At 43.6% G+C, this 22,188-nt stretch overlaps 1 protein-coding gene and 1 long non-coding RNA gene across 5 annotated transcripts in view; one reads left to right on the top strand and one right to left on the bottom strand.

Annotated features, from left to right (window-relative positions):
* The window catches only part of LOC142817436 (uncharacterized), a 141,557-nt gene that overhangs the window by 56,200 nt on the left and 63,169 nt on the right, over window positions 1-22,188 (bottom strand). For 2 of the 4 annotated variants that reach the window (XM_075894454.1, XM_075894457.1), the window contains exons 1-2: window positions 7,761-7,840; window positions 7,230-7,605 (exon numbers count right to left, since the gene is read on the bottom strand). The exons of the other annotated variants lie outside the window; for them this stretch is intronic. In XM_075894454.1, the coding sequence (XP_075750569.1) occupies window positions 7,230-7,301 (72 nt within the window). In that variant the 5' untranslated portion in view covers window positions 7,302-7,605; window positions 7,761-7,840. Of the gene's footprint in view, window positions 1-7,229; window positions 7,606-7,760; window positions 7,841-22,188 lie in introns of those variants that run through there. 4 annotated transcript variants of the gene reach the window in all.
* LOC142818020 (uncharacterized) lies at window positions 574-9,571 on the top strand. The gene is made up of 3 exons (XR_012895481.1): window positions 574-685; window positions 6,966-7,173; window positions 9,347-9,571. It is a non-coding gene; the product is annotated as an uncharacterized LOC142818020 (long non-coding RNA).

Raw genomic sequence — 22,188 nt, 5'->3', positions numbered from 1 at the left:
AAAAAACCTCATATGATAAAATTTCACTAAGTTTACAAAAGAATTCAAACACGGGTCATCTGTGTGCTGGCACGGCATTTTACCACTGGGTCACTCCGGTTCTTTTAGTTTCCAGACTGCCCTCAGACAGGCATGATGTCGAAAGGAATCACGTTATTATGAGTAATAAAGAGTTTTTAAAGCATGAAAGAAACAACCATTTGTTACACTATGCGAATCACGTAAGGATGGAGCCATGCAATATTAATCTTTATCACTCAATAACTTGCTTGCTTGCTTGATCCTTTCTTTTTCGGATCTAACCCACTAAAGGGGATTGGCCAAGTAGCTGGCGGAGAATGCAAGTCGATACCTTTAGGTTATCCAGGCTAGTGAAATAGGATTACTTTATTTTCACTTGGAGCGATTAATTTGGCACAATGTGAAAAAAGGGACAGAAGACAAATATTAGAATTTGTTGAATATCTGAGGTGTAATCGTTAGGTGAAATTCTTCTGAAAGTTAACTCATCACAGTGTAATAGCTAAGTAATATACGTTAGGTTGGCTAGTAAAAAACTGAGAGCTGATCGATGCCTCAGCAAGGTAATCTTGTCATCTTACAGAGGAATTCGCACAGAGCCCCGTAGATGTTCCTGTCGCTGTGTCCTAATAAAGCAGCCCCAAAAGACAAAATATTATGAGAGGTAAGTGATATTTCTAGTTTTTTAAATAAAATTTCTAAACAACTTTTTCAAATTTTTGAAATGATGACATGTCAGAAGAAAATGGCCGATATATTCGGGTTAATTACACCTTGAACACAGAGAGGATGTCATCAGACCAGACCTGCTTAGGTAGAAATAAAAGGGTGCTACACAGCAACGTAATTTTGCTTTGGAGACTTCCGAATTTCGCGTGTGACAACATTTATTATTCCATGCGAAGTGCAGGTGCGAAAAATCTGGATTTGGTACCGTAAGTTTTGATGAGTCTTCAAGAAGGGAAAGTTTTCTTAACCTCGCTGCTGTTACATAAGCAGTAAGAGGCATGAAGGGTACAATCGGAAGATCAAGGAATGCTCGCGCGAGTGAGTCATCCATCTCATTTATAAATATACTACGATGGCCTGACACTTAAAACATTCGCACTAAACGATTGCTTCCTGGTAATAATGATTTCAAAGTTTCTAGTACTGCTGATGCTGACGAGGATTATAAAAATGAACACACGGAATACGAGTCAGTCACTATCACAGCTGTTGAATGAGTCACAGGTAGTTCACGAACAGCTAGTGTAACGGCCATTATTTCCGCTTCAAATATCGGTGTATAATCTGGGAGGCGTAATGAAAAGAACCAGAATAATGCGAGAGAAAAAATACCCACATGTGCTTTTTCGCCAATTATAGATGCATTTTCGCGATTACTATATTAGTACCTAATTGAGACATGTGTTCTTCTAACAAGCCAATTAATTTTTTGGAGGGCAAGTGTTTAGCATTTACTGGAAAGATATCGTCAAATTCTATTTGAGCTTGGCCGATCGGTTCGTCAGACGGTAGATCTCGATTATATTAGCATTTGAAGCATCTCGAAGGGTTTGATTAAATGGCACTTGGGGTTTATATACACGGTACCGATGCTGATTGAAAAAGATAACAGGCTCGGCAAAGAATACGAACTGTCGCCTTCATAAAGTAGATTCAGAAAATTTTAAATATCTTTTATCTGTTAAAAAAGGAAATCTGCAAGCAAGAGTGGGTATCTGAGCTTTTTGATGCAAAGCATTGTTAGCTGTGAATTTTGGCACAACTAAACAACTTCGAAGAGCTTCCCGCTCTAAGAGAATCTACAGGTTTATTTTTTATGCTAGTCCACCAGAGAAGAGTACACATCCAAATTCAAGAATCGGATGAATGTACATGCGATAAATCAGGATCAGCGTATCCCAGCAAAGAGCGAACGGAGCGGGCCAAGCCTACCTATCATCCCAACAGCGCGTGTAGCCTAGTTTTAACATGTTCAATGTGGTCACGCCAGCTCAGATTTTGATCGTACAATGCACCAAGGTATTTATTACAGTTACCTTGAGGAATAATTTGTTGATGGTACTGAATAGAAATAGTAACTGGTACGTCAAATGAAAAAACTGTTGTAGCGCATTTAGTTATGTTCATTTTCATAATAATTTTCTTAAACTAGGTTTGCAATGTTGCCAAATGAAACTGTAAAGTCGAATGTAGTAAATAAATATCACAGTTAGATGCAATAAACGCAATATTATCTGCATATACATATACTTGTACCTTATCACTCAGTGGTATCAAACTTAACAAATTGGTAAATAGCGCTGACGACAGAACAGAGCCTTGAGAAACACCTCTCGTTTGGAGCAATAAAATTTTCAGGCTTTTAAAAATTTGTACTTCGAATTTGTTATATACTGCGGGAAGTTTAAGTCCTTAAGGACATTGATAAGAATAGCATCCTCAACACTATCCTATGTCTTGGCTAAATCAAGGGATACTAGGGCTGCATAGTGACGTCTGTGGCGATCAAGTTTCATACGAGCCTCTAAATGAACGTGCGTAACCCATATAGAGTAACCTGGCCTAAATACAATCTGGCACCTACTGAGTATTGCATTATCTGTTATGAACTTCATAATTCTAATGTAAAGTATTTTTCTAATAATTTAAGTACATGTGATGTTAAAGTAATCGGCCTAATGTTATCTATCTGCATTCCTAGTCCCTGTTTTTTAAGAGGTGGTATTATTTTTGCAAGTCTCCAGCCAGGAGGTATCCAACGATATTCAAGTAACTGTGGCACATACATACTTTAGGCATAATTATTCATCGTCGTCAGCCCCACCATAAAAAATTGCACAAAACTCGTGGCAAGTGTGTATCGGATACCACGCTTCTCCAAAGAATGATGAAGGATAACCTAATGAATGGCTGCCTACTGCACACAATTTATATTTCTTGCGTAGTGGGCACGCAGGAACTGTGCTTGTAGCAGTTACTCAAAAAGTGTTAGCTAAAGATTGTGAGAGGGCCCCCTTTCAGCTTCTGCTAAGACAGTGCTGCGCATTCCGCGCAGGACCGGTGTTTTTTATATTTTTGGTCGTGAGCTCATATCTAAGATAATATGTATTTAGATGATAGCCGTAAAAGTATTTTAGGCTTTGGTTTGCTGAGTATGCTTCAAACATGTATGCAAAAGGAAAAAGAGTTATTAAGTGAGTGCTTACTGATTGAAGCGGCAGAATTGTAAGAAAGTAAGCTTTAGGCATCCATTGTATTTTTTCTTTGTACATCTTTGTTGGTACTCATACAGCAGTATGCTAAACAATTGCTCAGCCCTGAGCGCTAACGTTTTCGCATATACCTGTCAATAGAGTTTAGCACTTCCTTGTAAGCAAACACTCACCAAATCAATGGTAGGCGCATGATGTTAACCTGTGAAAATGCTGGATGAATAGATGTCACACATACTACACATTCCGCGAACCCACACTATGTAGCCGTATGTACCCAGATGTTATTACACCACAAAGCGAAGCTTGCGAGGCTGCTCGCACCAACATCGGCCAACACACAAGAGAACAGCGCTTTGAGATGTGTAATTGTGCACATGAAGTAGTAAACGACTAGGTATACTTAGTTGAAAAATTGAATTGCTGCACAAACTTGAAGAAAAAAACAAGAGAGGCAGGAAAGAGCGCAGACTACCAACTGTTTATTGTCGTTTTTTGAAGCCAATATATACGCATGCTATGCTGCGCTTCCACGATGCGCACAAGGTTTACTTAGGACAGGTAATAATCGCAGAGCCGAACCCCGAGATTGAAGTAACTAGACGAATAAGAATGAGGTGTTGCGAAAACAACAAGCACTCTCAAGTCATGACTTGTAGATAACCTGGAGGCTTGCAAAGCGTCCAGGGTATATTGAGGACAATGCAGTGAACAATGAAAAAAAATGACAGGTGTAACCTTAAGAGACAAGACGAAACAGGGTAGATCAAAGAACAATACGTGGGTTAAGAATATCTTAGTTGAATTCAAGAAGAGGAAATAGACATAGACTAGGCATGTAGCATGGCGCTGGTCATTAAGGGTAACTGAATGAATTCCCAGAGAAGGCAAGCCGGTTAGGGGGAGACAGAAAGTTAGGGGGGCCGATGAGATTAGGTCGTTTTCGGGTATAAAGTGGCAGCAGCAAGCACAGGACTGAGTTGACTGGCGGAGCATGGGAGATGCCTTTGAGCTGCAGTGGACGTAGTCAGGCTGCTGCTGCTGATGATGATGATTATGATGATGATGTGTTGATGATGCTATACACAAGTATTGTGTTCAGTTTATCAGTGTACTTGTGTTAGGAAGCTTAGGTTGTTTTCTCCCAGCTACTGTTAGAGGTTACGGCTTGAAATACGTAGTATCCTGTAGTTTGGCCGTGGATAACTCGTGATCTTGTACATTTTAACTATCTCTGCGATTTCCTGTATATTTTCATGAGAGTTGTGCACAGGATTTCACTTCGTACTGGTAGATATTACAGCTCTGTAAAGTATTTTTAAACAGAAGCAGATGTGCTCAAAGCAAGAAAGGACGTTCCTTTGCTATATATAATGAAAAAAAAAACTTTAACATATCTCATGAACACAATCTTGCCCATCAAAACAACATTTGCACGGTTGATAATGCTGTGGTGCAAGTGCTCTTTACCTTTAGAGCTCAATATGTGAAGAAGCTCATTTAACATATGTGCAAATGAAAATGCAATTGAGTGCACCCTTGTGAATTTCGGCACATAAATTTCAAAGCATCCATGAAGTAATCACAGTGTATCAAAACAAAAACGTACTGAGTGCAGTTTGTAAACTGTCTGACAAATCACAAGAAAAATATTGAACAGCCTGTTATTGCCCCTCCCTACGAGGGTTTCCAGTTTGTATTGCAAATATTACTTTTTCTCGATTGACTTGGCAACCATAATATGATTGTGCCTCATGCAGTAGTGCGCAAAATCACCGATCTGGGTGCCAGGAGTTAAAACAAATGACATTGTATCCTAGCAGGTGACAAGACTGCTTGTCAAATCATTTCTTCTCACACATAGACTACACATTTTTTTTATATTTTCAAGCTTCTGTACATTTTGGGTCCACTAAATTCACCTGCAATAGTGACAAATGGTCCATGGGCATGCACAAGAAGTTCAGAAATCGCGCAGCATCAGGTCAGCAGTACAGGCCTTGTGCGACATTACGAGTGAATGACAAAGTGCCGACAAGGCGGAAGCCTTATTTCTATATGCTTACGCAAACATCTTGATGCTCCGCGAGGTGGTCTATGGGCTAAGGTACTCGGCTGCTGACCCGCGGGTCGCGAGATGTAATCCGGCTGCGGCGGCTGAATTTTCCATGGAGGCAAAAATGCTGCAGGCCCGTGTGCTCAGATTTGGGTGCACGTTAAAGAACCCAGGTGCTAGAAATTGGCTGAGCCCTTCCATACGGGTTCTCTCATAACCAAATGGTGCTTTTCTCACGTTAAACGCCACATATCAATCAATCAAGCATCTTCGTAGAGCACATCGCGTTAGTAGAGGCAGGTATCGCTACACGCAGCGTTCAAACCGCCAGGGCGCAGGCTTCCCTAACCTTCACTCCTATGCTCCCTTTCTCTCGTGACTCCCAATGCCGTCGCAGACAGCGTCTGCTAGCGAGTTGCGTGGTTGAAGAAATCGACGGCTTGCGCTGCACAGTTGTTTACTGGTGACCCAGAGTATTCGCCTTTTCGGTTGGCTTCAAGAGTGATAGCAGCAGCACGTGTTCTTAACCGGGAAACTTCTGGTCACTTCATTTATTACTCTCCAACACCGAAGCAGAAACCCGGTGTTTTAAGTATTGTTGGAGTAAAAAAAGACCCTTTCCCGCATTCAGTAAAGGGAGGCTCTCAAAGTTAAAGGCTTAATTTTGTAAGGTTGTATCTAGCCAAAAGGAAAGTGTATTTCAAATGTTTCATCAGACACAAAAACTCTTAGAAATGAATCGGCTACTCATTTCGGCTTCTGTTCATCATCAGTATTGCTAGGCTACTGAGGCACACAGAACCGGAAGCCATCCAGCACCTGCGTTTGTAAACAGCACTGAATCTTTACCTCCAAGGTAGTGCCGGTGGTAGATTTATCCTGTGCGTTATTGAACGAAAATTCACAGCGTGCGCGTTAAGTAAAAGCGGACTGTGGGTCTCTTTGTCAAATCGGAATAATCAGTCTCTCATTACCTATTAGCAGCATTCGGAATGTTCCAGTACAAAAAAACCGGTTCATCAATGCGGGCTTTGTGCCTCCCCAGAGTTTTCTCCTGACCTACGCCGTGATGAGCACCAGCGTGAGCGCCACCGTCAGTGTAATAGTTAGAGTCTGCTTCTTTGCTTCTGCACATAATTCCCTTTAGCGGGAGATGATCAAACTTTTTTGCATAAGCTGTTTCGGAAACTCGATCTTGGTGAAATTTTCGTGTACTTGTGTTGTTTTTAATGCATCTGATGGCGTGACCTTCATGAAGCATTCATCCTTATCTCTGTAAGCCTATGAAGATGCCTTTCCTACGCTGAGGATATATGGTAATGCACTTGAACCAGTCGGTGATTTCTAGAGGAATTTTGGGCTGTTCTTTAGTTCCGAAGAGTTGAAAGGAATGGAATTGCGGGAAGTTTTATTTCGCCAGAGCAGAGTTTAAATAGAACAATGGTGCCCATTCTGCTAGCCTGGTGTATGCGCTGAAAGACACCTGCCTTCCCTCTTGCCACGTTGATTTAGCAAACTCCCATCCCGACAGATCCGTTATCACGTGCGGGCGTTAACTTTCATGGCATTTTCTTTCATTTTAATTGAAACAAACAAGTGCATTACCGCGAGTTTGAAACACGCAGAAGGTATTCTGCCCTGAGTGATGTTCACATGGTGCCCTGCAGCTGTGTCCGAGTTCTTGCTCCACAACTGCACCCTCAGCAACGGTGCCCACCACCACATACTGGCACATCATGGACCAATACTGTCTGCTGAAGTTCATGGATGATATGCTCCGGTCCTGCTCTAGTCAACACAAGAACGGCACTTTATGCGCTATTACAAGGAGGCTGCTGAACGCCTAAACTTCACACCAACTGGAATGCTTGCAAGGTACGTTTCTGGCCATCACCGTAGCTGTGATACCGTACGCATTAGAGTACACTTACCTTTAATACTTCGTCACTTCCTGATACTGTTTGCTTTTCGCCACTTGGCCTGTTGTATCGCCGCGGCATCATCAAATCTTGTTACACATTAGCGCCCTCCTAAATACATTTCCCACCAACTGTAACAGCTCCTTCTTATCCCAAAGGCTGGAAAAGATGTGTTGACTTGTGATAGGATAAGTCACGACTTGCGAAGCTTCACAGATGAGCTTATAAAGGCCAAGTGATGCGTTGGGCCCAATGTGGCGAAAAAACTGCAGTGATGTCTGCGCGTCCTCCGACTTTCGAAGTAGTTTCTCAATTCAGTGACATATGCTTCATTATATTCTCAATAATGGGGTGGATTTTATGACTGTCTCTCTGGCTCCTTCGAAATCTATAACAAGTAAAATTTTCCCAATTGTTATGTGGTCACAATGTACACTTCATACTTGAATTCAGGTTCTGTGTATCATAAATTGCCTTAATTACCATACAAAACATTTTCCGAGTAACACGGTGATCGATGCTGTAAACAAATGTAACACTTACTCAGAGGCCAAAAAAAGCAGTGCCAGACAAAGAAGACAAACGAGTTCGTGCTTCATCTAACTGGATTCCAAATGGTGTTGATTCCAAATGGTGATAAATATTTATGATTAGAAACGTAGGATATTGCTGCGATGTGCCGACTGAGAATTTATACAATTTCGATGCCATTGTCATCAAAAGAATTCTATGGCATTATGCGTTGTTAACATTCGAGTTTAAAATAATTGATTGGCGCATCTGCAGTGTACATTTTTCTTCTACCATAGTGAACTGTTTTAAGCCGCCACCTGGTAGTCGTGATGCTCAGCCACCGGCGGGAAACGGAAATATTGTTCTTAGTGCGTGAAGCAGCCACAATTCAAGGGTGGCTATCGGCGGTAGTAAAAGAAAATCTATGAAAAATGAAACTAACACACGTGCTTTCGACATCGACCAATCATTGTGACTCAACAGCAGCAGACAAATATGTACATAAGATAAAGGATTGAGAGCAGGGCATTGCCTAAAATTCAATCGCACTTCACAGGACTTCAGACAGCAAGAAAATTGGGAGACTCTAACGTTTACTATCAAAAAGTTCAACGCGACAGTCATTCAAACGCACGCACGTCCTTGGCTGAAATTTTCATGGACACACAGGAGTACCGCCGCTTAGCTATTTCTGCAAGATTCACAATGTGAGACTGTAATCAGAATGCCTTTGTAGTGTGTTTCTTTTCTTTTGTAGTTGCGTATGCACTTTTCTTCATTTATTTACCTCTCTCTACAACATAATCTCGTGCCTGTTTCCTCTATCCTGTGCTGCGAAACACACCGCATGCGAATATCTACCTTATCTTTACGCTTTCCTATTTATCTCTCTACCCCTCTCTCTATGCTGTGCGCCAACCGCAGTAAATTTTTCTTATCACTGCGACCGATTTGCGGTGACTAAACATCTGACACGTGTTACCGCTAGGTGCATGCCCTGCCCGAATGCAGGGAAAACTTTTTGAACGCTTGCAATATTCTCGCCCAGGCGTTACTGCTCACGACTCACATGATGGTGTTAATTCCACGGGTCGATCCACGAAACGTAAGGAGACGTGAGATACTCCGTCTTCCTTGTATTTTTGTTTTATTGGTCTGTATGACTGAATAGGGCGAAATCACAATTATTTTTTCAGATAAAAAGTTTTTCGATCCAAGAAAAAATTTAGAAGCATTGCCGGGTGACGACGGCCAATTTATAAAGACTGCGTTTTGGTTAACTCGCAATCATGTTAACAGTGACGCAAGCTGTATATCAGAAATATAATCCTGCGCAGCACAAACATTACTAATGAGAATCAGCTGACTTTATCCACTCCAGCTTTGCGCAACTTATATAATTTTATTACAAAATCTTCTTATGGTGGGGTCTACCACGACCCTTTGACGTATTTCGTTCGTGGATATGATGTTTTCAAGTACTTACAAACAGATTGCAAGAAAAAAAAACTAGGAAGAAAAGCTCCGCAGCGTGCATGCAACCAGTGATCTCGCGCTCCTCAGCTCGCTACGCTGGCCACTAAGCCACCAAATGACGTAATTTTTCTTTATTGCAGCATATGATAATAAAACAATGGTGAACTTACTCCGACAAAGCTTCAAGTTCAATGGCATGAATTCAACGAAGATGAGCCAGTTGCCACACATACATAAAATGGTTTGAAATTGCATAATCTATCGCCAACATATAGCAGTTCATCAATGTAGCACAGTCTTGCGAAAGCTTGTCGCAACTTGCGCATATGCTCAATAAATAAATACCTACTGGCCGAGCCTCTGAATCACAGTCTTCGGCTTACATGCGGCTTCGCAATATACTGTGTGTGTCAAGGAGAAAGAACATATTGTATTTTAGTTGGTCATGTTCTATTGCTAAAAATCCAATCTCATGCGAAGTGAACGTAAGTCTTTCCTAAGTGTTCTCCAAAGAACATCCGAAAACAGAAATGCGTGCCAGCTATCAATAAAAACACGCTCTACTGACTCAGCTTTTTTTCGGTGCATTAATAAGTCAGATCACAACGTTTAAAAATCGCCTCTTTGTTGTAGCCACGTTGTAACAGTCAGCGTATTCGTGTGCAGCCTAAAAAAGAACGTTTGAATGCCAGCTGGTTCGATGATTTTTTTCCTGTCAAAACAATTTCTTTTTGTTTTCCACTAGTACAATAAAAAAGAGCAGGAAAAATGGCCTCAATCAAATCTCTCGACAAACGCTTCCGAGTGACATTAGATACGTATTCCAATCTTAATATAGCATTAAAAAATTGAAACGCCGCAACAACGTCTTTAAGAAAGCTACTGACACTCTAACGAATTGATCATTCGAGGTAACAATGAAGTTTCGCGATGCTGATGCCAGCCTAATTTGAAGAAATGTCCATAAAAACGAATCACGTTAAACCCGTAGAAAAAAAAATCTTCATACAACCTGCTTTAAAAATAAGTGTGGCAAAGCCAAACCACCTCTTTTTACTCTTTAGAGGATGTTGTGGCTTGTTCGTTCGTAGAGGAACTGCCACACGAAAAGAGCAAAAACCCTATGAATCGACTGATTATTGATTTTAGAATACGACAGTACTTGCCGCAAGGAAAGCAGCCCTAACACCAAGAAGGCGTTGCACATTGTCGTGCAAATATCACGCCCTCCCCATTTTTTTGTCTTAACAGATAGCCCTTTAGTTCGCAAGGCACACAGATAATTGTTCTTCGAATATTTGTGTAGCGGCACACCCTAATATGAGTTAGACTTGCTTGACCATTCAATTCATTTGTGCACCACCGGCAACACTTCCCAATTTCCATGCCTTAGCCCATCAAAGTTTTCTACATTCATAATCGTATTAGTAGCATAAAAAACCTTCGTACAATGTTCAAGGAGGTGAGTATGCTCGCCTGATGGGTACAAATTATTGTCACATCATCAGCATATGCCAATATTCTTACCTAAAACATGCCCAAATGAAAACCTGTGTTCTTGAATTTTTCGTAAAGGCCACAAACAGAGGTTGTAGGTACAAAGCAAAAAATAAAGGCTAAAGTGGGCATCCTTGCAGCAGCACGGATAATTGGGCTAGTTGGTTTTGGTTCATCTTCTAAATGAATAAGGTGCTGCACACAGACACGGACACTAGAACAGGAAATTGCGCAACTCAGGAGTGCCTACTTGCAACTAAAGGTCATCCGAAAGAAAGGCAGGTACATATATATCACTTCTGTCACATGACCTGGCAGATGAAACAGCAAAAAAGCAAAATGAGGCTATAAAACACGTGCCTCAGATCAGATCCTCATAGTGCTGATGAGGTATGAAAATTCTTTTTTTTTGTTAACGTGATGGAGGGTGAACTTGCACATTTCTTCCCACTTTGCGAAACACCTCTATCAGCTCTCTGGTGGTCTGGTCTGAGTGTTTTGATGAAAACATAGCATCACAAAAAAATGCTACCGCACAAGGTGCAATGTTCGGGCAAGTGTGAAGTAAAAAGGATTACACACGTCTACAATCTAATGAATATACATTTAATTGAGTTAATACCAGAACTGTGTTAGACTTGTCATTTGCTAGCTCAAGCCTTCTGATTTCTTTTCGGGTGGTGGTTGATACCACCTGTTATAGTGATCACTGCCCAATATCGATTGACGTCAAATACTTCTTAGTCTCAATATATCATCAGATTCACTCTTTTCTAAACTACTCAACCTCTAAAGAAAGCTTTCTGTCAGCTTCGCCCTCATTTATTAACTCTGAAGCTAACATTAAAGCCATGAGTTTGTGTTTGGTGCTAAAACACTCAATGATCAACTCACAATTCGTTATAGTCTCAGCACAAAGCAAGCCTGGCAGTGTCCGGTGAAATTCCGATTGCGAACGAGAGTGTAGGCGCAGAAAAGCTGCATAAAAAACTCCCTAATAACCAGTGCCCTACTAATTGAAGCAATTATAAGCATTCCAAAGCTATGTTTAAAATAGCTGTTTCTAATATGAAATCTTAACAAGCAGGAAACCATTACGCAATTATTTTAAAAGTAGCAATAAAAATGTCCGAGCATTTCTGGGGTTTAATAAAATATTTCTTCATTCATCACCGTTGTTCTTCAGAGTCCGTCGTCCTGACTTCTGAAGAATTAGTTGATTTATTAGATGGTATTAGAGTAGACTTAAAACAGCGCTTCACATCACAAAACACAAGTGTTTTTTCGCCAACCTTGCTGTGTGAATGATTTCCTGACTGTATCTATAGACGAACTTGATCATGTTGTCCGGTCTTTTCCCAATTCAGTGCTAGGTCCAAACGGTTTGTATGACATGTATGTTAAAAATGGTATTCAAGGTGTTGCCTCAGGATTTTCTTAATCTCGTCAACCATTCACCTACGAACGGCCGGACTCCTCCAGCTTGAGAAATTGCGAAAATTCTTCTTGCTTAAAAAACAAGGTGCAGGTGCGCATACTGATAATGTAGGCCTATCACATTGGCTTCGCATGTAATAAAATAAGTGAAAGAGTCTTATACCTTAGAATTCTTACGTTTATGATATATAACTCAGTACTAAGTCGTTGTCAGATAGGATTTAGACCTCAATGTTCTATAAAGATGCACATGGCGATTTAGAGGGACGCGTTGAGGTTGCTCGTCACAGGCGTCACTATTCAGCATTAGCAACTCTAGATTTAGCTAAGGCATAAAACAGTGTAGAACATGGCACCCTGCTCAACTTAATATAAATCTTGAACTTCCCGCAGTACATTATTAGTTGGGTGTACAAGTTTCTAAACGATATGAAATTGCATTGTTCACAACGAGGTTCATCTTCTCTAAAATATATTCAGTAAAGAGGAGTTCTTCAACGTTCTGTCTTCTCTGTCGTTTTATTTATTATATAATTGAGTTCAGTGTCGCTCTACAATAGTGTCCAAGTGTATGTATATACAGAGGACATTGCGCTCTTCGCTGCTGCATATGATGCTTATTTTTGCACTGAACATTACAATCATAATCAGCAACATCGCATTTTTGATTTAAGCATAACGAATTAACTCTAAATGTTAGCAAACGTTCAGTAAGTGTTTTTTTTAAATTTTCGATATAGCATTGCCCGTTATTATCGCCATGACGCGATTCCGCAAAATGAATTTTTTAAATATTTAGGGGTGTTTAATGGTGAACCACTGACTTGGAGAAACCACGTTGAACATATTAAATTGATGACAACTTGTGATATTAGAACAATTCGTAAACTTGCTCTACACTCCACTGGCCTACGCAAGGACAGTGTGTTCATGATTCACCGTATGTCTGTTTGCCTCATTCTAGGATTAGGTTGTGTTTTATAATCAGGGGGACCTAGCATATAAGAATAATCCCCCTCGTTATCTTACAACCCTGTTATCTTAGAGCCCTTAGAACCCATGTGAACGTACATTCTAGCCGCCGTCTACAAGGACTCGAGCAACACCACGGTTTGCTGCCTGAAAGTCTTAGGACTACGAACTAAACACCCCCTAACGTCACCGCGCCAGCATCAGCGCACCTCGTTGTCAACCAGTCCAAGACACCGAAGACACTACATGGAGCTGCTTTCGAAGATGACGACGACTGGCTCGAGCATTTCGAGCGGGTCGCAGTCATCAACTATTGGACCCTAGATTGTAAGCTACGCTATGTATACTCATTTCTCGAGAACTCCGCGAAAGCGTGTTTTATAAACCACGAAGCAACGCTTACGTCATGGGATGAGTTTAACCGGCAGTTCCTCGAGCGTTTTGCCCGAGAGGACAGAAAAGAAACAGCAGAACGTGCTCCAGAAGCAATGGTTCTAGGCTCTAACGAAAGGGTGACGCCTACATAGAGGACATGGATCGGGGTTTCAGGCGTGCGGAGCCCTGTATGACCGAATGCAAAAAAGTTCACCACCTAATGCGTGGTGTTAAAGAAGAGATTACTGCCAGCCTGATTCGAAATCTACCTGCGTCCCTTGTGGAGTTCCATGACGAGGCCACTGCCATAAATAGGACCCTTCAATAGCCTGCCAGGCAGTATAACCGTGGTGTGCATCCAAGTGAGGTCACTTCTGCCACTCTAGGCAATGGCATCAGCGCGTTGCGAGAGCTCATCACAGCTGTCATCAAGGAGGAGCTACAAAAAATGCAGGCGTCTTCTTCACCTGTAGAGTAATATCCGTTGCAGAGATGGTACGCGCCGAGCTACGGCTAGCCGTTCAGGCTTTCCAACAGTTCGAAGCGCCACAACAGCGGCAGTCCGTTGAAACGAGCTACTCAGAAGTAGTGCGACGTCCTCCATCGTGCTGTTCACCCAGCGTGTTTTACCCCAATGAGCGACGCGCTCAGCGGAGGGCGGTAGGCTTCCGTCCTCGCAGGTCGCCGTTGATTGCAGAAACATGACCAAGGAAGAGTGACATCTGGCGCACACCCAACCACAGGCCTCTTTGTTTCTATTCTGGGGAAGGTGGACACGTCTAGCGAACATGTGAATACTACTGTGTGCGTCTTCGTGATTTTCGCCTAATGCCCCTCGTCGACGAACTGGCAAGCGACCACGAAAAACAGTTTCATCGCAAACCGTTGCAATATCAAACATTAGTCACATGAGCCCCGCTCGCGGTCGCCTCCTCGCTAAAAGTCACAGAACCCAGCCTATTGACGTGGAGCTCTAAGACACCGCTCACCGAGTCATGCAAGTCAGGAAAACGAAGTTAAGTGACCTCCATAGTGAAGCTGCTGACGCTGACTCTACAGAAGATTCTCCACTACGACGACAGCGATGGCAGCAAAGATGTACAGACGTAGTCAAACGTGGTACGAACAGTGGTAACATCAAACATTTCGGTTACTGTGGACAACGAAGAAGTATTTGCACTAATCAACACTGGAGCAGAAGCTTCCGTTATGAACATAGGTATTCCTTGCAGGCTGAAGAAGGTTTACACCCAGTGGGCTGGTTCCCAGATACGTACGGCAAGAGGCCATCTTCTCACTCTAGTGGGACGATGCAGAGCGAGTCAGTATTTATGGATTTACGTATCTCGGAGATTTTGTAATACTGCTCAGTTGTTGGAGGAATCTAATTCTCTGGCAAGAATTTCTGCACGAAAATGGAGCCGTGATTGCCTTTGAAGAGTCGCAGGTGGCGTTTTGTACAGCACACAATATAGCGCGCAACCATCAAGACAGTTATGTCAATGCTTTGAGGATTGTCGACGATGACGTCACGTTACCGCCAAAGAGTAGCGTGTTGACCTTGGTAACCCCGCAGGTCGCGGGTTCGATTCCCGGCTGCGGCGGCTGCATTTCCGATGGAGGCGGAAATGTTGTAGGCCCGTGTACTCAGATTTGGGTGCACGTTAAAGAACCCCAGGTGGTCAAAATTTCCGGAGCCCTCCACTACGGCGTCTCTCATAATCAAATGGTGGTTTTGGGACGTTAAACCCCACAAATCAATCAATCAACCTTGGTAACGAGCGATGTTTTAGGTGAATGCAACGTATATGAAGGTATTACAGATGCAAATATCTCGCTGCTGCTCAAACAAATCATCTACATAGCCCTAGGCCTTGCTCGGTTAGAAAATAAAAGCTCTCGAGTTCTGCAGACTAACATCAGCAATGAGTTTCAGCACGTCCTTAGAGGCACCACTGTCGCTTTCCTCAGCAAAATCACCGACGTCTTCGATCACAGCACATTGAATATGACTTCACTGGATTCAAAAGCTTGTGCTGACCTGCGTAGCCACATTCACGTTAATCCAGAGTTGTCAGTTTCAAGAAAAGAGTGGCTGCTAAACCTTGTGACAGAATTTCGGGACAGCTTCCCTACAGCATCGAAAGATGATCGTACTACCATTTACAAAAAACCGCATTGTTACCGAGGGGTCGGCACGGCCTCTTCGCCAACATCCACACCATGTGTCCCCAAAGAAAAGAAAGATAATTAAGCGTCGAGTTCAAGAAATGCTGAAATTTGACGTCATTCAAACCCTTGACAAGTCTGTGGCCGTCATCTGTTGTCCCGGTAAAGAAAAACACAACACACAACGCTTCTGGGTCGACTACTGATGACTTAACAAAGTCACAAAACGTGACGTTTATCCCCTGCCACGGATTGATGACGCCTTAGACCGTCTACGCCATGCCCAGTTCTTTACCTCATTAGATCTCAAGTCAGGGTACTGGCAAGTTGAAGTTTACGAGGGCGACCATGAGAAAACCGCGTTCCTGACTCCCGACGGGCTCTATGAGTTTAAACTGCTCTCTGTCGGTCACTGTTCCACTCCCGCCCCATTTAAACGCATGATGGTCACTGTATTTGCTGGACTAAAGTTGCAGACGTGTTTTGTATATTTGAATAATGTATTTACAAGCCCGTTTGACGAACATCTTTCAAGGCTAAAAAGTGTCCTCACTGCAACACGGAGAGCAAAGCTTACTATCAAGCCCAAAAAGTGCTACTTTGGCTATCAGAAACTGAAGTTTCTCGGCCACGTAGTGAGCCCGGGAGTGTTCTACCAGACGTGGAGAAGTTGGCTGGTGTTGCCGAGTTCCCAGGTGTTGGAGACAAGAAGGCTATTCGGCAATTCTTTGGAGTCTGCGCCTACTACCGCCATTTTGTCGAAGGATTTTCGAAAATTGTGGAACTGCTTACAAGACTGACACGACCACATGGGCCCTTCGTATAGACGAAAAAACAACAAGAAGCTTTCGTAGAGCTGCGCAAAAGACTGCAGACAGCTCCATTGATGGTACAATTGGACGACCCTGCCAACACTGAGATTCACACGGACGGCTGCAACGTAGGAATCGGAGCCATTCTAGTTCAATGGCATCGTTGATGTGATGCGGATGGCTGCACTTGAATGTGAGGACACTGACCTACTTCCTGTCATTCACTATCCTCAAGCAGAACACGTTATTATCCAACGCCCGCTCTCCCGTGGAATAACACCGTATTGCCTGCGGAACTTTGTTCTCTACATGAGAAATCTCAAGAGCAGTCAGGAAACTTTTGCCTTCACTATTCCAATGAAACTGCGTGAGGAAGTTTCGCCGGCGTGCCACGACAATCTTTTTGCTGGTCCCTTACGCTTTGCTAGTACATTAGTGCACATTCGAAAAAAGTACTACTGGCCACAGCTATATTCGTCCGTTCAGTGTACGTCCGAACCTGCCGGGGCTGCAGAGACGTAAAGTTCCACCCACGAAACCCACCGGCTTCCTCCAGCTTTTCGATCCACCTCCAGCACCGTTTCAGAAAGTGGGACTGGATTTTATTGGTCCATTCCCTACGTCATCCTCAGAAATTATGCGGAAAATTGTCGCAACCGACTATCTGACTTGGTATACAGAAACCAAACCTGTTCGTACTCGAACTGCAGTTGAATTCGCCACATTCTTCGTTCACAATATTGTTTTGCGTTATGTTACACCTGCTGTTCCCATAACTGATCGCGGAGCAGCATTTGCTGCTGAGTTAATGCAACAGGTCGCCAAGCTGACGCATACCTACCACCGGAAAACATCAGCTTATCATCCCCAAATTAACGGCTTGACGGAGCGGGTAAACAAAACAGTGGCCGACATGCTATTTATGTTTGTCGATGTGGAGCACAAAACGTGAGATAAAATTTTACCGTACGTCACGCTCACTTTTAATACCGCAGTGCAAGAGACCACAGACCTAACACCATTCAAGCTTGTTTATGGCTGTCACGTAATAACACGATTAGACGCTATGCTCCCCGTAGATTAGGACACCAGCGAAAATGACAGTGGTGACGACTTCGTTCAGAAAGACACTGGCGCTCACGCCTACATCCAAAGCCGAAGGAACGTTAACTATCAACTAGGTGACTATGTATGGGTGTAGACACTAGTTCGACATGGTGGGCTTTCGGAGAAGCTATTGCAGCGCTACTTTCGCCCTCACGAAGTTTTACGCCACCTCAGTGATGTGGGTTACGAGGTAGTTCGCCAAAGCTCCGATACCAGTTTAAACCGATGGCATCCACGTCCAGAAGTAGTCCACGTAGCACGGATGAAATCATACTACGCCCGCGAGGTATGAACACTTCGAACTTTTTTCTTATTATCTATGACAGCACGGCGTTATTTTTTTCCGTTAACGTGACAATCTTTTTCCATGGCTATCTCCAGCATCTTAGTCATTTGGCCAGGACAGTCACCCTCGAAGGGGGATAATTGACACAAGGTAGGCTGGCAACTTAGTGGCCAGCCTCTGAGAATGACAACAAAGTAGTTCTGTGAGCGCGTGCTCTGTTTTTCGTGCTTTTGGTCTATGGTACCAAAAGAAAATGCCCTGTTTTGTGCCTGCGTCCCTGTGTCCTTGTGACAATATCAAGGAGCACGAATCCCCATCGTAGCTTATAGATTTCGCATGCTTACCAATAAAGCACAATTAAAAATTTAAGCTTCCTTAACCAATCAATCAGAGTGCGTATTCATTTCCGAACCGAGTACATTTTATTGAGCCTTGGTCTGGAATACATAGACTTCAGAACCTTTAGGCGCCAACATACGCAACATTGTTTCGAGTGACTCATGTACAAAACCAAAATTGAAGCCGATGATATGTTTCCTTTAAATTCCAAACTTCTACCTAGCAAATATATAAAAAGCATAATAGATGACTTTTTACTTCCACTGGCAATTGTTAATGTTATTGCTACAGATGGATACATGCTTGAAGAGAAAGAAGAGTAGGCATCTTCTCAGACATTGTCTTGGTCATTCTCAGTACGTCTCCCGAGTTACACTTCTGGATTGGAAGCAGAGGTTCTAGTAATTATTTTAGTTCTTAGTAAACTTTCTATCAATGGTTTTGCAGTTGTTGTTGTTACTTATTCTCTGTCCGCGTGTAGGTACACAGCCTCAGCTTCTGCATTCGAGTATTCCCCTTGGAATGCTTTCGCTTCTTGAATTGAGTAACAACTGAGTACAATGGTCTTGGTGTGAGTGCCAGGTCACCGAGGCCTATATAATGCGAAGATTGAGTGCCCATCACCTTCATCTGTTCATTATCATCATTATCATGTGTTAGTCATGCATCCTCATCGTTGTCGCGTAGAATCATCATCGTTGATCATTCATCGTAGCTGTCGGCTGCCGGTTTCTCGAGCCGAATAAAGGTCCTCCAAACCAACACTTCAAACGTGGTGAAGGGTGCTGTCTGAGTCTCCGTCATTATCTTGACCGCTCTACCTCCTGGAGCTTTGGTCAGGTCGCCGCTCGGGCCAGGTATTCAGAAATACGTCACCAGAAGATGAGATCGGTGCTGCAGTCGTTTCCACTCCAACACCACATGCCACGCGTTCTCCCGTCATTAACAGCCACCAGCCTGAGCCCCATTCCATCGCAAGTATGCGCAAAGAAAATGCGGTGGAATGGCTGGACGATTTCATACGTGTCAGCTCTGCTAACTAGTAGGATATCATCTACAAATTTGCTTACGTCTCAATTTTTCTTATGGCCGTCGCAAAGACGTGGTTCTTCAACCACCTTCGCCATACCCGACTGGACAGCCTTCAGAGATCAGCTTCGCTATGTGTTTGGCACACCAGCTGTTCGTTGCGCTCTCGCAAAAAAAATCTCTCGTGGATCGGAAACAGCACATCGGGGAGTCGTGTACATCTTACATTGAGGATGTTCTTGCAATTTACTACCGGGTTGATACATCGATGACATAGTCAGACCAAGTACGGCAGTTTCTTAAGGGGATTGCACCTGTCGCATTCAACGCCCTTCCAATTCTGAATCCGGCTACCGTTGCTGACATTGCGACAACCTGTCAGCGCCTCAAAGAACTCGAGTCTATGCGCCTACAACTGTACAGTGACGCAGCCTGCATTACGGCGGATCCAAACCTACAAGACGCAATATGGGCGATCATACGCGAAGAATTACAATCAAAAGAATTCTCGCTACATTCAGTGTGTCACATTCAGTCTTCTTCAATGTAATGCGGGAAGTCATCAGCCAAAAGCTCAGGTTCATGTCTCATAAGGCCCACCTGCAGCCCACTGTCGCTCACGCTGGCCCATCAATTTCGCATGGCGCCACCACGCCAGCAGGCACCGTAAGCTCGACGTCGCCGCAACGAACGTACGCTTCGGTTGCTGCCGCACCTTTCCCAAGCTTTCCATCACTACTGCCTCAGTCTTCATCTGTTCATCTTACTGATCTATCTCTCTCTGCAGCTAACGCCAGCTACTACCCTCCTTGGCGATCGACTCGCCCTACCTGCTATTAATGCGGCTATCGTGGTCACATTTCACAACATTGGAGCAAGCGCCAACAAGGTGAGCGTCGAGGGTACGACATGCGCGAACGGCACTTTACCGAAAAAGTTTTCTAACAGGGCCATCGTTATTCGTCGCATCCACGTCGGTCTCTACCTCCGCCAGCATGGGGTGAACTGTGCAGTAGTCATCGATCAACCCGACGCCATCCACCATCGCCCTGCTGTCGCTCCTCATCTACGCTTCAGCCTGCTTCCCTCTCCTCTGACCATTGTCCGGAAAACTAAGCGATGCAGTTTTTGAAGGACAAAATGCATTCCTACACAGGTCTCCGATTCCTCCAGTTCGCTCTTACAATATGATTTCAGCCACAGCTTAGGCAGTCAGCATTGATGCTTTGGTGGACACTGAGGCTGCATTTTCTAATATTCATGCTGTTTTTGTAACCGTCTACGAAAAGTCACGGCGGCCTATGATAGACCAACACTGGTGACAGCCCAGGAACAACAATTCGTTCTTCCACTCTCTTCACAGCCCATGTGCACATCAATCACATTCTTCATCATACAGAATTTGCTGCGCTATCCCCGTGCTCCCACCAACTCATTTTAGGCCGCGACTTTCTTTCTTCTCCTTCCATGAATATTTGTTGTGGACAACGTGCCGTTCATCTTACTGACACAGACCACTTGCTCAGCGACAAAACCTACAGGCCACTTCGACTCATCACTGCTATAGACATCGAGCTACCACCACATGAACAGCAATCAGTATCAGTATTGTTAAACGACGTTGACTCTGGGGACATTTTGCTCACCCCGTCACCCCGTTGCCTTAATAAAAGCATAGCTCTCGCATCAGGTGCGGCTCGCTTTACCAACAGATCAGCAGTCCTCACTGCTACGAACTCCACTCTAGATAATACTTTACTGCCTCGGGGCCCTACTGTCACCTGCGTTTTCAATCTGCAGCCTGTGTGTGTCGTGCCTCTTCCTCCTGTCTCCTCTAATGGCCATTATGCTGATCATGCTGCTTCTTCGGTCTTTACAGCAGGCATCAGCAGAGACTTGACACACTCACTCACAGAAGCAGCAGTTGCCTAATTTGTTGTAAAAGCATGCGAAATCTTTTGACAACTATTTATTCACCTTGGGTCAGCATACTGCTACAGCACATCGTATTCAGACCAACGGAATATCAATTGTGCACCGCCGTTCATACCACGTTTCTCTCTAGCCGAACAAAAAATCATATTGTGCACCGCCGTTCATACCACGTTTCTCTCTAGCCGAACAAAATATCAATGAGGAAAACGAAGACGATGTGCTGCAACTAGAGATAATCCGATCCTCAACCAGTCCTTGGTCATCTCCCATTATTATGATGCGTAAAAAAGAAGGTTCAGTACGAGTTTGGGTCTATTATCGGGCACTCAACGGGATCACTAGAAAGGAAATGTACCCCGTGCCTCACATTGACGATGTCCTCGATTCTTTACAAGGCGCTGAATTATTTTCGAGCCATGACTTGCATTACGGCTATTGGCAAATTCACATGCACGAAGATAATAAAGAAAAAAAATTGCCCCGTATCTGCACGTTAATCTGCAAACGTCGTTAAAAGACAATAGTCTCGTTTGTGGAGAGAGTGAACCAAGCATTTATTTGATGTTCTGTGCAAGGAAATTTGGGAATGGTATTCTGGAGGCGCTGCGTTAGAGTGCCTCAAGCGTGCATCGGAGGCGAACGAGCGCATCAAGGCACGTCACACCTGAGACATGAGCGCCATCTAGCAGTTTTCTTGGAAAAGGAAGCGTGTGGCTCTGAGACGGGTGGACGTGCCCGTTTCAGAGGTGATAAGGTGTAGAACGCAAGGCTACGGGTAGGTGCCACAACCGTTCTGTCTTAGCAAAGCGTTGGAAACACTCACCTTTTTGTGCAAGCGTTGTGTAGTCAGCGCAGCGTGATAAGCGCTATCGTCCTTAAAATTACTTATGTATGCCTTTACTTGTAAAAGACGCACATGCATAATGTATACTTGTTGTTATGGTGCCCCAGACATGCGCAATAATTGCTGTTAAATCGCAACTCCACGAGTATGATTGCTGTACCTTGAGCAACATTGGTAGGC

The sequence above is a fragment of the Rhipicephalus microplus genome, chromosome 5 (assembly GCF_043290135.1).
Source record: "Rhipicephalus microplus isolate Deutch F79 chromosome 5, USDA_Rmic, whole genome shotgun sequence".
Taxonomy (NCBI): domain Eukaryota; kingdom Metazoa; phylum Arthropoda; class Arachnida; order Ixodida; family Ixodidae; genus Rhipicephalus; species Rhipicephalus microplus.
Note: the sequence above shows the minus strand (reverse complement) of the source record. Positions and strands in the feature narration are given on the sequence as shown.